The sequence below is a fragment of the Eretmochelys imbricata genome, chromosome 2, assembly GCF_965152235.1.
Source record: "Eretmochelys imbricata isolate rEreImb1 chromosome 2, rEreImb1.hap1, whole genome shotgun sequence".
NCBI lineage: Eukaryota > Metazoa > Chordata > Testudines > Cheloniidae > Eretmochelys > Eretmochelys imbricata.
The window spans coordinates 216,896,097-216,912,776 of NC_135573.1; the positions used below are offsets into that span (position 1 = coordinate 216,896,097).

Genomic DNA, 16,680 nt, shown 5'->3' on the forward strand with positions numbered 1-16,680 from the left:
CTTTCCGCACTTCCCTGTATCCCTGACAGTCTGGTGTAGCCTGTAAATTTTAGATCAAAAGTCTTCAGTATAATTTAATTTCCTGTTTACAAACTCAGAGGTAACTGGGTCTTCAAAGTACTTTGAATTACTTACAGTTTACATTTTGTGCATGAACATGTGTATGCATATCTATGTGTATGCATGCTGACTAGATGGAAAAGGCGTGTGTGTGCACGCATGTGCCTGTGTAAATATACATTTATATCATGTGCATGTGTAAGATGTTTCTCCCACTCTCCCCGTATGTATATATTAACAAAAAGAAAAACAGATGGCCAGCTATAATTAAAATGAAATTCTGCAATTTAGTTTTTTCAGATGATAGATTTTATAAGAACTTCATTGCTAATTGTTTTTAGCTGTGCATATATGTGGTTTATTAAATTGTCAATAATTTTTAATTATCAGCTACTGTGATTTCTTATCTGTGTCTCTGGTGCACACTAAACTCAGATACCACAAGGATAGGGCTGTTATAACCACCTATGTGTACTCTTTTTACATTCTTTCAATGGGCTTCTTTATGTTATCACCTGAAACAGGTTCATTTGAATAATGTGCAGTAAAAAGGTTTTCATTGCTTCCTGAAGTCTTTTTGTGAGGTTTCAGTTTAGTGCATGTATAATCCTTTATAAATATTTTGATTGTTTGGAAAATGATAAACACATCATATATATTGTTACCAAAATAAAATATGGCTCAAGTTCTATATTCTAAACTGCATCTGTATCAGTGCAATTAAATAAAAAATCAAGCATAGATTTTAATTAAAGCTTAGAAAATCATTGATTTTTAAGAGCTGTTACTTGTCTCGCAAGCGTGCCTGATGGTTTTTTATTAGTATGTGTCCTTGTGATACTCTAGACAGAGGTGTGCAGAAGGCAGCATTTTGCAGTGGATATATGCAGTGCTATTACAGCATTGGGTTGTTTGTGTTTCACCTCATCTCTCTCTCACTCTCTCCAGCTGGTGTAAATGACTGCTGCTGCCTCCCGGACCAAGATAACCTGCTCCGTCAGCTGGAGCCCCCTGTGGACAGCTGTCTCTCTCAGCTGATGGAAAACTGCTACTAACCACTGAATGGAAGAGAGGGGAGCAACAACCACACTAGTAGCTGCAGCAGTACCAGTAATAGCAGCAGCATCCGAGGTCTCTATTGTTCCTTGATGTTAAACAGTTTTCCCTTTTCAGCTGACATGCACAATAGCTGGGAAGAGGTTTCCATTCTGCCCTCTCGATGAAGAAATTCTGAAGGGGAGAAAATTACTCAAACAAGGGTTACCCTTTGTGCTGCAGATTTTGACACTGAAGCAGCCTTCCGAAGGCATGGGGGTGAGAAAGGGAGGCACAGCTTTATTCGGTGGTCCAGGGGCTTCTGCTGTTTCAATCTGTAGTACAGGAGTTCTTGTGGTTCTTCTGTTTGGAATCTGGGAAGCTAAAGCACAAAGTGAATTTGAAACTTCATCTGTATATTTGTGGAAGACTGGTAAGTAAGGAAGCATGTCAAATTAATATGTTTTTATCACATTTATTTCCAGTTGTGAATGTTACTATCTTATCCCAATATGTTTCTAATGGTAGAAAATCAATTTGTACCATTTATGGATGGACAGATTTCTGAGAAAACAAATTAGGTCATCTTTCAGGGTTCTGTTAAAAGGAATGTAACAATTTTTTTTTTTTTAAAGTGGATCTTTGTACTGGTGGCTTTTTTAAAAGCTCTGTATTGTATGTCAATAGAGTAGAATGGTACAGAACTGCACTTTCATAATGGAAGGTAAAAATTGTTACAGAAAGATTGAGCAGTGATAACAGGGTGCTAAAAATATTGATGTTTCAGAAAGAAAGATGTAGTTCAGCATGTGTATTCATGTATGCTTTACACTGACATGTAATGTATTCAGTGTAGTAATTGATGAGGAGTTGGGTTTGTTACATTTAGGTTTATATAGGACACATGAAAGCTAATGATGGATTATGTGAAATAATCCAAGTGATGCCAGATCTCATAACCAAAGAGCCAAAGGCAAATAGGCTATGTGGATTCAGACTCACACCAGACCGATTATTTCCTCTACTGGTACTAATGAGTTACGTGTCTGTTTTAAAGATTGCATAGTCATAACTATGCTCATTCTCAACTTTTCATTAAAAATGATTTTTTTTGTTAATGTGCTATATAAATCCACAGCACTAACAATGAGTAGTTATCACTAACTAGTGATATATTAGCACATTTTAGCACTTGAATATAACCTACTTCCTAATTTAGTAAACATAAAACTTAAAATATTTATAGCCTTGAAGTGATCAGGAGATGGGTCTTTTTTGTATAGTGCCAGGAACAAACCATCCATAAAGTACCATGATTCTTTCAGAAATGCTTTCTCATTAATAGGAAAATACTGTGGCTAGAGAAAATGAATATTAATCATTTGCCTGAAAAACAAGTTCGATGAGACTCGGTGTTTTTCCTGGATGAAGAGCGCCCCTGGCCTTCTGCCACAGAGATGGATCAATTTACAGTCACACTGATAGCCTGAATTTTTTTAAGAGGCTGCATCTATCCAGCAGCTCAAGGAAGATATTAAAGGGAAATTAATTTAAACTGGAAGATGAGCTCTCCAATAATACTAAAAGAGAGAAGTTTGAAGGGGGGAAAATCCTTTGATACTGAAAGATAGGTTATTACTGTTGTTATGCCATCAAACTCATGATGCATTTTTTTTAATTGACTCATTGACAAATTCAGATGATTGTCTATCTAATTAAAGTCAGAGGTTTTGTTCTTCTAGGTTTTTTTTAAGTGCACAGAACACCTATCCAAAAGCATAAAATAAATGCTTTGTTTTGTTTTGTTGTTGTTGTTTTGCAAAACCACACTGGTAATTTCAGAGGTTTTTTACAAAGCTGATCACATTTGATTAAACTAATTGAAAGCAATCTGCAGAATATATTGTCTAGCATTTTATTATCCCTCCCCTTAGTATGCCAGTCCTTTAATTTAATAGCGGGTATTTAAAGCAGTTTTAAAAAAGCAGATAGACTGAAGATAGCAACAACTGTATTTAACAAATTGTTGATATGATTTTTTAATCACAAGGGATAATTAATTGCAATTAGATAAGGAATAACCCCATTTATTTTTGCATACAGTACATGTGCTTTACTATTGTTTCGCTCAGGCAGCAGAGAGGAAATAATATTTTCTGACACAATTATTTAAAAGCACATTCAAAAGCAGCATTAAAACCATGAGAACTTTTGTTCCAAGCAAGTGTGTGACAAATTGCGATCATAGTATCTCACGAAAACTTTAAGTCTTGCACTTATATTTTGCCCCACTATAGTCTTGCCTTCAAATAACTTTACTTTGCACACATTCATGAACAGGATAAAAGGTGGTAGCTTTATTTTTAATAATGTAACACTGATAATCTAACACTAAAATAAAATGGGAAAATCGCGACCTTGCTAATTCCAAGCAACATGCAGCAGGATTCAGTGGCTAAGGCTGTAGCACTGAGAGTCAGGAGTCCTGGATTTTATTCCCAGGTGGTTTCCTGTCTGATATTGCTCTCTTGACTCTTTGTATTCGTTTCAATTTATGTGGGAAAAAAATGGGGATAGTGGTACTCTGTAAAGTGCTTTGAGATCTGTAGATGAAAGGCACTGCATATTTTAATTCTTACCCAGGGGAACAGGTGGTTGATAGCCTGGTGAATCTTAGGGGTCTCCATGCAGAAACAGTGTCAAATCTTACAAGTTGTGATGAACTGTCTGTTTCCTTTCAGTCTGATTTGAACCTGTCTAGCTGCTTTCATAAGTGTAACTATATCTCTGGAGATGTGAATAGGCAGATTTCTCTGGCTGAATTTTAGGCCAGCTTTATTCTATAAAGCACTGAAGTTTCTCAGGGAAACTTTCTTGTGACATGAAAGAGGACCTTTGCTCCACATGACTAGTATAGTCAGGTGAGGAGGAATTGGGTTCACTGTTGGTTGAGATTGTCCATACTCCCTGTTGGGGGAGTTGTGCCATTATCCACTACTGTCTACCTCACTGTGTTCAGAAAGCATCATGGCCATTGGTATCAAAGTCTGCCAGCATCTGGATATCAACAAAATATTTCCTGGTGCTGGCAGACTTGCCAGTTATTGCCCCATTTCCAATCTTTTTCCCTTTGTGGAGGAGATTATTGAAAAACAATATGATAGCAATGCACATATGGAACATACTAGAATCCTCACATCCTGCATGCTTTTCAGTTGGGATTTTTGACTTGAGCTTGGCAAGGACAGACTGCCCATCTTTTCCTAGTAATACAAGAGCAGGTTTTGATACCAGTGGCCATGATGCTTTCTGAACACAGTGAGGTAGATGATATTCCTCTGGAGTGGTTCTATTATTTCTTCTTGGAGAGGTCCCAGATGGTGGGAAACAGTAGCTGCCCTTCTGTCCTAAGGGATCTCTAGTATGAGGTGCGATAAAGTTTTGTTTTGATATCCCTCCTATTAAAATTTTATGTATTACCATTTGAAGAGATAATAAAACTAACATGGACAGTGGTGATTTCAGAGAACTTGCTTTCATCAAACCCGGATGGTCTGTGTCTTAGCTTTCCCAGTGCCTGACTCAGATTGGAATGTGGATGAAAGCAAGCTGCCTGGATCTTAATTGGATAAGACAATGATGAAACTAGTGGATAGGAAGCCAGACCTCCTGGGGTCTCTTCCAACCCTAATCTTCTATGATTCTATGATCTGGAGTGTATTGTTGGTGGGGATTTTGACATCCATTATTGGGAGCGGTTTGTCCACTCTGCATCCAACAAGTTTGCTATTTTGGGGAGCTTTGCACTCCTGAAGATTCATTTGGCATCAGCGCTAAAGATGCTTATCACTTATTTATTTGGACAGTTGAGACTTTGTCTCTCTCTGATCCAACCTTTTGTGGCTTCTAGATTGATTTATTGGAATATGCCCTACATAGGGATGCACTTGAAGACCACTCAAAAGGTACAGTTCTTGCAGAAAGTGGCAGTCTGCCTGTTAGCTAGTATTAGCTGAGACAGCATAATAGTTTTTCAGTAGCTGCACTGGCTTTCTATTCTTTTTCAATTGTAGTTCAAGGTATTCATGGCCTATACACCCCAAGTGGGACCTGGTTATTTGAGAGAATGGCTCTTCCTCTGTGCACCATCACAACAAATGAGGCCTGTTGGGTGCTCAAGTTAAGAGTTCTTTGATTTAATTGTCTGTGGGTTGCTGTCAGTGCTCTCAGTTGTCAATTTCAACTTTCTGCTTGTGAAACATTGTCTGAATTTTACCTTCAGGGCACGATGAAAATTTTCATTTTCTGTTTCAGGCTGTCACCGGATACAGGGTAGATGGGTTGGTGGATGTTTGTTTTTGGGTTTGCTATTTTATATATAAATACTATTTTTAAAAGGGTTCTGTAATAGAGCCTGTGTATTTAATGCAGTTATTAAAGATTTGGAGAAAAAAGGGGATAGCAAAGTCTGCTGATGAGTAAAGATGGACTTGAATTTTCATGTTCAGATTCAGCTCTAACCTTGTCCAAAGTTGTGGGATATTCAGATCTGGAGTTTTTGGTTTGTCCTATTCTGAGATGGGGACCAGATGATGAATGTGGAATGAAATCCAAATTGGCACAAAATTTAGGGATGTTCAGCTACCTAAGATATTAAGTTGTTTCATTTGGTAACAGTTATGCAAGATTATTGGGAAATCCAGATAGACATAAACACGTTGGATAACATAGTGAAAGATGAAAATCACAGGTAGTAACGTATATTGGAAAAACATAGTCAACCTGACTCAGGCATGGTGATGAGCTTTGAATGATTGGAGAATAGGATCCATAGAGAACTTTGCCCTTTGAAGTAGCTGTGAAGATGACTGTTCACTGAAAGATATAGCTGAAATTGAAAGGTCCAGAGAAAAGGTAACACAGATGTTTAGTGCCCTGGTGGAACATTATATGAGATAAAGGAGTATAAAAACTAGGATTATAAAGAAAAGTAGAAGAGGTCCTCACTGAGGTACTCAAAATTAAGAAGGGTATAGTGAAAAATGATTAACTTTCTCTATTTTCTATGAATATTTCCATGACCAATTGTTTTCATATTTGTAGCTATGCAGATTAAGGATAATCAAATTCTATGCTTCAGAGTGTAAATTGGTTGTCTAGAGGATGAGGACAATTTTTTTGCATCCATTGAAGAATTGGTTAGATGCCTAATAGAAGATATTCAATTTCCTCTGAAACATCTGCTAATAGCTGCTGCCACATATTGGACTTTATAGGCACCAGTGGACTCATCCGTTATGGGAAATCCAATGATTTTGTTCAGAGGTCGAAATTCATCGCCGTTATACCAGCCTTGTCTGTGAAAATATTCTTGAGAAGTCCTCTTAAGTGTTAGCATGCATTTTATACTCCTATTCCAGCTGCAACAATGTTAACCCCATTCTTTTTCACAGATACGTAACTAGCCATTGTATTAAAGCCATTAGTCAATAAAAGCTGCTTCCAAAAATGCTTGTGGAGTGTTAAACTCTAGTAATTGCTCTCGTCCTTGGACATGCTGGGTGGGGTGGGGTGTGAGGTTTTATTTTTTTTTGCCTTTGTTTGTTTGGGGTTTTTTTGCATTTGAAGTATATTCTCCTTTACTGTGTTCAGAAGCCAGCGTTACAGTGCTGAACAATATGTTCTGTGTGCTCTCCTCTAAAGTGCTTCAGGTACTGTTGTAGTTTTCATCCTGGAGGTTGTTGCCATGTCAATATAGCGTCCAGTCAAGCTATAGTACATCAGGTCATAGAACTCTTTCAGATCATAGAAGTTAATTGGAGTCATAACTGACCTCGTCAGTGACAGAATGGGAAGTTTGCTGTTGGGAAAACATAGAGTGCTTCAGGATGTGGTGTTGCACCCATTACTATGTGTCTTTTCTGAACTGATGCCCTAACAAAATACTAACAAACTGGAGGTTCTGGAGAAGTCGCAAAATTGAGACCCTGATGTTTTGTGTTTCAAAATCCTAGGGCAATTTTTAAAAGATCAGGGATATTAATCCTTGTGCCTTGGCCAAATTCCAGTTTAATAAATTAGGTGGTGTTTGGTGTACATAACTAGATTCTCTTTACAGTATTGCTGGTACATATAAATATCCACTTCATTCCACTGCAGTGAAGGTTATATTTTGCAGGGTTGAAAGTAATCCTTCGGTACTGGGCTAAATTCTGCCCTCGGCAAAGCCTAATATGGGTTTCACAGAGGACAGCATTTATCTGATAGTCTTTAGGCAGTTTGGAATGCTTCTAAATTAATGTTTCTCTGTTTAAGTTTATATGGTCAGAATAACACATTTTAGTCTAAGACTCCATTGTCTCTGTATTCTGTGTCGTAAACCAAATGTGAAAACTGCTGATTCCCAAGTAAAGATTGCTACATAGTAATCACCAATTCAGTCCCTTTTGTCTGAAACTGTCATCTTATAACAATACATTCATGCACACCATACTCCTATACAATTGAGTGAGTATAGGCATTTCCTGCCAACATGAGAATTTTCCTTCAGTCTTCTCTACCTTGCGCTTCATTAGTTTTCGTTGGTCAGCTGACACTATGAACTGTGATGAGCCGTCAGTATCAGGTCAGATGCCTGTCTACGAGTTGCTGGTATAATTACTGAAGAGATGCACGAAGATCAGTGAGGTTTGATCACATTGTAAAATCGCTTCCTCTGACAGTTTGAAGCAATGAATATGCCCTTGATGTAGGAGAGTCACTGAATTGGACTGGGATTTCTGGAAGAAAATAAGTCATAACTATAGCCAAGGCACTGTCTGTGGGTTTTTTATTTGTTTATTTTTTATTTCTGTTAAAAGACTATGGATCAGAATCTCTGTTGTTGCAAACCAGCATAGCTCCACTGAATATAATCAAGTTATGCCAGTTTACATCACTTGAGGTTCTGGCCTTCTATGCAGTAATTTCAGTTGGATATACTTCTAACACTTCATTTAAAAGATCAATGACTTGCCATACAGACTTTCTAACAGGCATACAGCAGCTAAGAAATTAATGCAGGATTTTTCTGTCAGCATTCTGAAGCTAAAAATACTGCTCTCTAAATTAATAGGTTTCAAATGTACTCTAGGTAGGGCTACATTTTAGTTACGGGTATTTTTAGTAAAAGTCACGGACGGGTCACAGGCAGTAAACAAAAATTCATGGCCTGTGACCTGTCCATGACTTTTACTATATACCCCTAACTAAAACTTGGGTGCTCTGGGGCAGGGGTGGGCAGCAGCGCGTGCCCAGGACCCCTGCTGCTGCGGGGGGGTGGGAAGGGATTGGCAGGGCTGGCAGGCTCCCTACCTGGCTCCATGTGGCTCCGTGGAAGCAGTGACATGAACCTCATCTCCCGAGCACTGGCTCTTCAGCTCCCATTGGCTGGGAACCACAGCCAATGGGAGCTGCGGGGGCAGCATCTCTGGATGGAGGAAGCATGCAGAGCCACCTGGCTGTGCCTTCGCCTGGGAGATGAGGGGCATGTCGCCACTTCCGGGGAACCACCCTGAGCCACCCACACACCCAACCTCCTGCTGCTGCTGTTTGGGGGGACGGTCGTGGTGGCCTGAGTCTGCCCCAGCAGCGGTTGGTGCGGCTGGCCCAGGGGCTTCCCAATATGCTCAGGTGGCCCCCGGGTCAGCTGCACCAGCTGCTGCAGAAGTCTCAGAGGTCCCGGAAGTCATGGATTCTGTGACTATCTGGAACCTCCATGATGACTCGCAGTCTTAAAAATAAGTAAACTAGAGATGGCCAGGTTGCCATTTGTGGAAATTATGCTCAAGCTTGTCCTGTCTTCTTCGATTGAAACCACAAGTAATGGGATTTGCCTTCTGCAAACTTCTTTATCTTTCAGATATATGCCCCAATAAAATTTGCAGGATATGTTGTCTATATGAGTGCCCACCTTAAACTGAAACATCAACAGCAACCATCTTAGGCTCAATTAACGTTGCAAATTGGCCATCTAATAGCTGTAAAGAAGTGTTATTTTTATATGACAAAATAAGGGAAAGAAAACTTAGTAAAAGTGTCAGAAAAGGTTATTAAAAGATGGAGGAAATGATGCAAGTGTCAGCCCACAACTGTTATGCATACCTAACATGCTCTGATGCTTGGATTAGCTTCAGGGCTATAGATTTGCTGCACCACATATACTACCAATATTTTTTGATTATTTTAAATAGCTTAGTCCCCATAGTTTCAAAAATGCAGTAGAGAAAAATGAGGAAAAATATTTATTGGTCTTGTATGCAGGGCCATCCCTAAGGGGTGTGGAGCCTGGGACAACCTCTGCATAGTGGCAGGCTGGCGCTGGGTCGCTCATTGCTGCTGGCACCAGGCCCCCCGCTAATGCCTTAGGCTGCCCTGGACCCCACTTCCCAAAGTGTGGGGCATGGGGCGGTTGCCCTGGTCCATCCTATGGAAGGGGACAGCTCTGCTTGTATGTCTGTTTTGCCAACCAACAGTTGTGCGATGTAGGAGGTGGGTACGTATTTGTCAGGAACTTATTGTTAAAGTATCTAGCATCTTTATTTATAACACTCCCTTCCCCTTTTTGGGGAAAAAAGATTTTTAAATTAATCTCTCATTTAACACACATTAGCAGTGTATTGTTTTCACCCAATTCTAACTAAATGAAGTATGTCCTCATTTGGGGAAAAGAGGTTATAGTTTACTGTTAAGGATTTGTGAATTCATTTTTAAAAAACTCATATAACCATTTTAGTTCTGCTGACCCTTGGTTGTCTAATTCCAGGATGTCTTTTTCAAGTATGAGATCTGACATAACATTCTCTTGAAGTGTAACAATACTGACAATAGAGTGTTGACCTTGACAGCATCTGCCCTGTTGTAGCCTTTCTTCTTCATTATCTTTCTTTTTTAATGTAAAAAGGGGCAAAATGAAATCTGTTGGTACTATATTTGTCTACAGGCACCTGAGCTGTGATGTGTATATATACAGTGAGACTTCTGTACAGATTACAGCTGTGGTATGAGTTAGTTGTTGTTATAAGAGGAAATAATAGAGTAAAAGTATTCTAAAGGAAGCACTTTGCAAAATACCAAAGCAGATATCAACAGGTAAACTTTTGACTTTTTCTTTGTGATTTACAATTATTTTTTTTCTCATTTGAGGGCAGTGTTTTATACACCAAGAGCAAGTTGTAAAAGAGCTGAGGACTAGGATTTTCTGTTCTCAAGAACAGCATTTACCAAGGCTGTATTACCCAGTGCTTCCATAGCTCTCATTTTCAGTTCACTTCGGCTACTGACATTCTTAACTATGCTCTTTCTCCTTGTGAGTTTGTTTGTAAAGCACTCCCTCTTACAATTACTTATTGAGGACATAATGAACAATTGTCAGGAGCCTTAGGACTGTGCCTGCTGGAATAGAGCAGCAGCTAAATCTGTGCTGTCCGAATGGGGCAGTCTGATCTGGGCAGTTGCAGGAGCCTTCTTTGTTGGCTGCCTGGCTACATCAAGAGCATAGAAGATTAGGTTGGAAGAGACCTCAGGAGGTCATCTAGTCCAACCCCCTGCTCAAAGCAGAACCAACCCCAACTAAATCACTCCAGCCAGGGCTTTATCAAGCGGGGCCTTAAAAACCTCTAAGAATGGAGATTCCACCACCTCCCTAGGTAACCTATTCCAATGTTTCACCACTCTCCTAGTGAAATAGTTTTTCCTAATATCCAACCTAGACCTCACCCACTGCAACTTGAGACCATTGCTCCTTGTTCTGTGATCTGCCACCCCTGAGACCAGCCTAGCTCCATCCTCTTTGGAACCCTCTTTCAGGTAGTTGAAGACTGCTATCAAATCCTCCTCACTCTTCTCTTCTGCAGACTAAACAAGCCCAATTCCCTCAGCCTGTCCTTGTAAGTCATGTGCCCCAGCCCCCTGATTATTTTTGTTGCCCTCCTCTGGACTCTCTCCAATTTGTCCACGTCCTTTCTGTAGTGGGGGCCCCAAAACTGGACACAATATTACAGATGTGGCCTCACCAGTGCCGAATAGAGGGGAATAATCACTTCCCTCGATCTGCTGGCAATGCTCCCGCCAATGCTGCCCAATATGCCATTAGCCTTCTTGGCAACAAGGGACACTGCTGACTCATGTCCAGCTTCTCATCCACTGTAATCCCCAGGTCCTTTTCTGCAGAACTGCTGCTTAGCCAGTCAGTCCTGAGCCTGTAGCAGTGCATGGGATTCTTCCATCCTAAGTGCAGGACTCTCCACTTGTTGAACCTCATCAGATTTCTTTTGGCCCAATCCTCCAATTTGTCTAGGTCGCTCTGGACCCTATCCCTACCCTCCAGCATATCTACCTCTCCCCCAACTTAGTGTCATCTGTGAACTTGCTGAGGTGCAATCCATCCCGTTATCCAGATCATTATTAAAGATATTGAACAAAACCGACCCTAGTCAACATCAAGATCTGTCAACATCAATGGTAGGAAAGAAAAGGGCCCTTTACCACAATGTGACTGGAATATGTATAATGTAAAAGAAAGCATAGTCAAATACAATTTGATTCTCTTAAGATTTTTTCATAGAGATTCTATAATATAGTAAAGAAATTCCATGCTTGAATAATAGGAGTATAGCAGTAGGAATATACTGTGGACCACCTGATCAGAATGGTGACTTGCGAAATTCTCAGGGAGATTAGAGAGGCTACAAACACAGACAACCCAATAATAATGGGGGATTTCAGCTATTTCAAAATGACATGTGAAAGCAAACCGTTTTGACTTCTTAAAAAAAAAAAGTCCTAATTTGTATTCAGCTAAAACAATTTGAATTTCCCCAAAATTTGTGAATAGTTTCTGTTGCGCAAAAACAGTAGTTTGATGCTTTTCAATTTCATTGAGGTATTCTCTTGACCCTACAACTGAAACACCAAACAAAAAGACACAATTACTGTATCTCCATTTTATTTGAAAACAATATCTCAATGTAAGTGACTTTTTTAGTTACACTAGGGAAGACTTTGACCTGTTAGATCTAATTTGAGAACATTTTCAGAATATATTAGACAAACTGAAATAAGAAATAAAAATGGCTTTATTTTATTCTGTACTAAACTAATGAGCTGATCAATTCGCCTTCCTCTGTAGCATGGGGCACGGGTCACTTGCTGGAGGATTCTCTGCACCTTGAAGTCTTTAAACCATGATTTGAGGACTTCAATAGCTCAGACATAGGTGAGAGGTTTATTGCAGGAGTGGGTGGGTGAGATTCTGTGGCTTGCATTGTGCAGGAGGTCGGACTAGATTATCATAATGGTAAATATCTATCTTAATATCTATGAAACTCTGTAAAATGTTTTTTCATGACACAGTTCATTGAGGTTTTATATAAAAACATTAAGCAATTTGCCTTTAGAGTGTAAGAAAGCTCCATGTTTTACCTTGATATAGTGCCTGTATTTCTTCAAGAGTTTCAGTGGTAACAATTATTTTAACACAAAACATAACAGTAAAATAGATCTAAAAGTGAATGTCAATCTTATATTAGGAGATTATTTTGTCAGAAACAGATCATTAAATGTAATAAAATACAGCTACAAGGAGAATGCAGTCATCTTAAATTCATATTTTGTAACAATTTTGCTATTCTGAATTTAAAAAAAATATAATACTAAGCAACTGGAATTTCACATCCTGAACTGTGACACAAAATACGAAGAAGCACAAAAATTGAGAAGGATGGGTTCTGCCACAATGCTGTGAAGTATAGTATAATGTGCGAGTAAATCTAGGCCCAGAGTTTCAGTGGGATCTGAATACTAATACTAAGCAACAGAATTCCACTGAAGTCATTGTGACTCTGTGGGTATGTGGGACCACAGTTGCAAATCCTGTGGCAGGATCAGAACTCTAGTTCTCATTTATATATAACAAGAGGATAGTCTTGATTAGTGAAGAATAAAGTAATAGGTATAAGAAATGTCCAATCAATCTGAAATGTGTCTGGTGTTCTACAAGTAGTATATAACCCTTTTGGTTTCTTTATGGCTAACTCTTTCACATTGCTTTGTCTTGCGTTCATAAGGGATTAAGTGTTGTTTAAATAAACAGCATTGTAGGTATGATATGCTTGAATGCCTTTATGTTTGTGCGGAACTTTGCTCTCCATATTGTGGACTGAGCATGGAACAAAAACATATACTATGCCATAAGGTGAGACAAAAGAACAACCTCTGAAAATTTTAGACTTAGTGTAGTAGCTGTCCTCATAGTTTATTCTTAGCGCTCTATTAATTCTGTCAGCTCTATTTTGATGCTGTTTAGCTTGAACCTGGCCCACCTAAAAGTAGCTTTGCAGTCTTCCGCTTTGACTATGACGGTTTCAGTTATAACGGGGGGAGGGGGTGTGTGAGAGAATAGTGTGATAGTGACAACCCTGTTGTGTGTGTCTAAAGAAGAGGATTTGAGCTAGCATAATGAGACCAGTTCAGACCTGTCGAGACTTCATTGACTTAAATGTAGCTGTGTCCATTTGCATGAGGCTTGAATTTGGCCCAATATGTACAAACAGATAATGTGCCATTTCTGAATCATATTCATTGGAATTTAAAATTTAACATTTTTTCACTTCAGAAATAACCACTTATTTTACATGGTCAAATAGGTTTTTGGTACCAGTGACAAGAGCTATGGTTTGACTAGAGTTGTGTTCATTTTACATCAATTTGTCCTGTTCATCACTCCATATAGGTTAACATATTTATCCTCTATTTTTTTTTAAAAAAGTAATCAGAATGGATATTTGATTGCAGCAGAAGTCAAGCCTACTTACAGCAATTGTAATCGTAATCTTAAAGCCAATTTGAAGCAGTTAAGTTGGTTAATATGACATAACTTGTAAAAAAAAAATTGAATATTTAACCAGAATAAGTACTGTGCTTAATGTGGAAGAAGTTTTTGCTGCAGATTTGCAACAAAATATTTAATTGGGGATGGGAGAGAAGTCATTTTTAAGAAGCTGCTTATAAGCTTTAATAACCAATCATGATTTAAATCAATCAACATTTATATTGGAAACTACTTTATTTAGGGATAAATGATCATCCTATTCCAGATAACTGTTGCCATTCCCCAAATTGTTTTCCATTATAAACGTCCAATCCTGTCTGTTAAATTTGTTTTATATGGGAAGAAAGAATTCTTAGCACCACAAAAATAGGAGTGCTATGAGCCTCTAATTAACATAATCAAGTAGCCTGCTTTGTGATGATGATTCACTTCACTTGCAGGATACTATTTTGGTTATGCTGCTAGAGCACAATAAAATGACAATTCACCATTATATTAGTGACTGAGATGTTGTTCAGACTGTTTTTAGTAAGTATCATGGGATGGCTATGCTGAGAAAAGGCATGTTGTAAGGGAATCCATCAAAAAACATTCATTTTTTGTACTTTGGGCAGGTTGCTGCAGTGTTGTCATTGACGCTGCACAGTCCATTAGCATCTCATACGTTTAAGGGTTTACCTTTGAAGCTCCTAGGTGCCTCAGTGTAGGTAGTTCATCCTTTTACCATCATATCCACCCACACAGTCAGTCACATGGAAAAATCAACAAATGTCAGTCTGTGTCTTTTAATAAAAGAATCTTGTAATTAATGAAAACCATGACTCCTGAGATAGATAGATCGCAGTGATGTGATATATGGCTTCTAAATATTCTCAAAGGCCAGCCAGCAAGCAGCACACAGTGTAAGGTCACATTAATATTGGTATGAAATCAGATAGTCATATTAGTATGAATTGGAGCTTGGGGGACAATTCCTAGCTTTTTACTCCACAAATTTAGTCTGTTTTTCTGTTTACAGAATACCCATGAGTAGACCACAATTTTCTTCAATTTATTTCTCTCTCTCTCATCCTCCATTCTCTGCCTCCACGGGCAAGAAAAAAAAATCTTTCTCTGGCCCTACCTCCAATTCATTCTGTGTCTTTCCTACTCCATAACTGTCTGAATCTATGGAAACTGAACAATAGTGTACCTAGCCTAGCAATAAGGGGGTAGAAAAGCATTGGGATTCATATGTGGTAGAAGCCTGACAAAAAGATAGGCTTGATATGTGTGTTGTTTAGGTTTGAGTCATGGGGAGAAGCACTGGGCTGGCACAGCATAGGGTAGAAATCAGCAAGAGTGGCTTTTCTCATCTGCAGCTGCTGCTATGCACAGTGGTGCAAGAGTGTAAAAGATGCCACTAAAGCAGAACAAGGAATAGGCTAGACCAGTGGCCCAAGAAAGTGACAAGAATGAGAATTGTTTTGGATGCATTAAAACTTCTGTGTTTACTTGGTTTAATTTGTGAGCCAACATTAAAAGCGTCCATCTAAATCCTTTGGGTGCCTAAAAATGTTTTAAATGCATATTACCACGTAAACTCTGGTAATAAAATCACATCAAATAATGGACAATAGCCAGCACATACTTTCCATCTGCAAACTCCACTGTTAAGAAACCTGGTCCCAAAGCTCTGTACCCTTCTCAACCCTATCCTCAAATGGGGCAGGACTTTGTATCACTTTGGAAGGTTGGGCTCAGACAGACCAATGAGGAGAGCAGATTCCAAAGCTGAGGGGTCCTCATGGAGAGCACCCTGTCCATGGCTTCCATTCTTTTATCCTGAGGGAGCTCGATCTGACGCCTTCAGCTGTTGAGATGCTTTTTAAGCGGGAAAAAGCAGCCTCTCAATTAGCAAGGAGTAAAACCATTTAGAGATTAAAAAATGAGTACTAATCCTAGAAATCCACCCAAAAGTCAGCAGGCACCCAGAACAATTAATTGGGGCACTAGTGTAATGTGCTCTCTGTTAAACAGCCCTTACCAAGCGGACAGATGCATTTTGATTTGGTTGAGGTTTCTGAGGTGTTTCAACATGTAGATCCACATGGAGCACAGTCTCTGTTTTCTTGGAGGATTTTTGTTTTGTTTTGTTTCTTTTCATGAACATTGCAGTGGCCCTGCCTCCTCTCCAAGGCACTTTTGTGTCCTGTTCCCCTGGGGCAGAGGAAACAGAATTGAGCAGTCACTGTGCTCCCAACAGTGCACAGCTGTTCTGTGCAGTCCTTGTTCAGTCACAGAGGTGGGGATTTCCTTGCTTGCCCCATGTGCTCCATAATGGGGAAAGCTGCTAAATCCACCATAAACCTTCAAATCCGTACAAATATTGTAAGTTTTTTATGTGAGAGGGAGATGAGATGATAAGGAATACCAATAATATAACTGCTTTTTTGCAGATTGGTTACGTTGTGTAAAGCAATTTGGAGGACGTTAAATGGCAACAGTTTATATATATACACGTTACATAGATATATAGCAAGAGACAGGTTTACACATTAAAAAAGATTGGTGAGGACTATTAGTCCAATAAGAATTTTCTTCTTTCTTTAAGGAGATACATTATTAGTTTCTGTTTCCTGTGTTCTGCAAAGTAAGTGGCTTTATTAACTTAACATTAATATGTTTTTCCTAAAGCTGTTACAAAATGAGTTTATAGTTTTATTTAGCTCTGAATT

The 16,680-nt window shown here is 39.0% G+C and overlaps 1 protein-coding gene across 1 annotated transcript in view; it reads left to right on the plus strand.

The window, feature by feature from the left end:
* The first annotated feature begins 1,368 nt into the window (after positions 1-1,368).
* THSD7A (thrombospondin type 1 domain containing 7A) overlaps positions 1,369-16,680 on the plus strand; it is a 332,730-nt gene continuing 317,418 nt past the window's right edge. The window contains exon 1 of the mRNA XM_077809385.1: positions 1,369-1,528. Coding sequence (XP_077665511.1) covers positions 1,369-1,528 — 160 coding nt within the window. The remainder of the gene's footprint in view (positions 1,529-16,680) is intronic.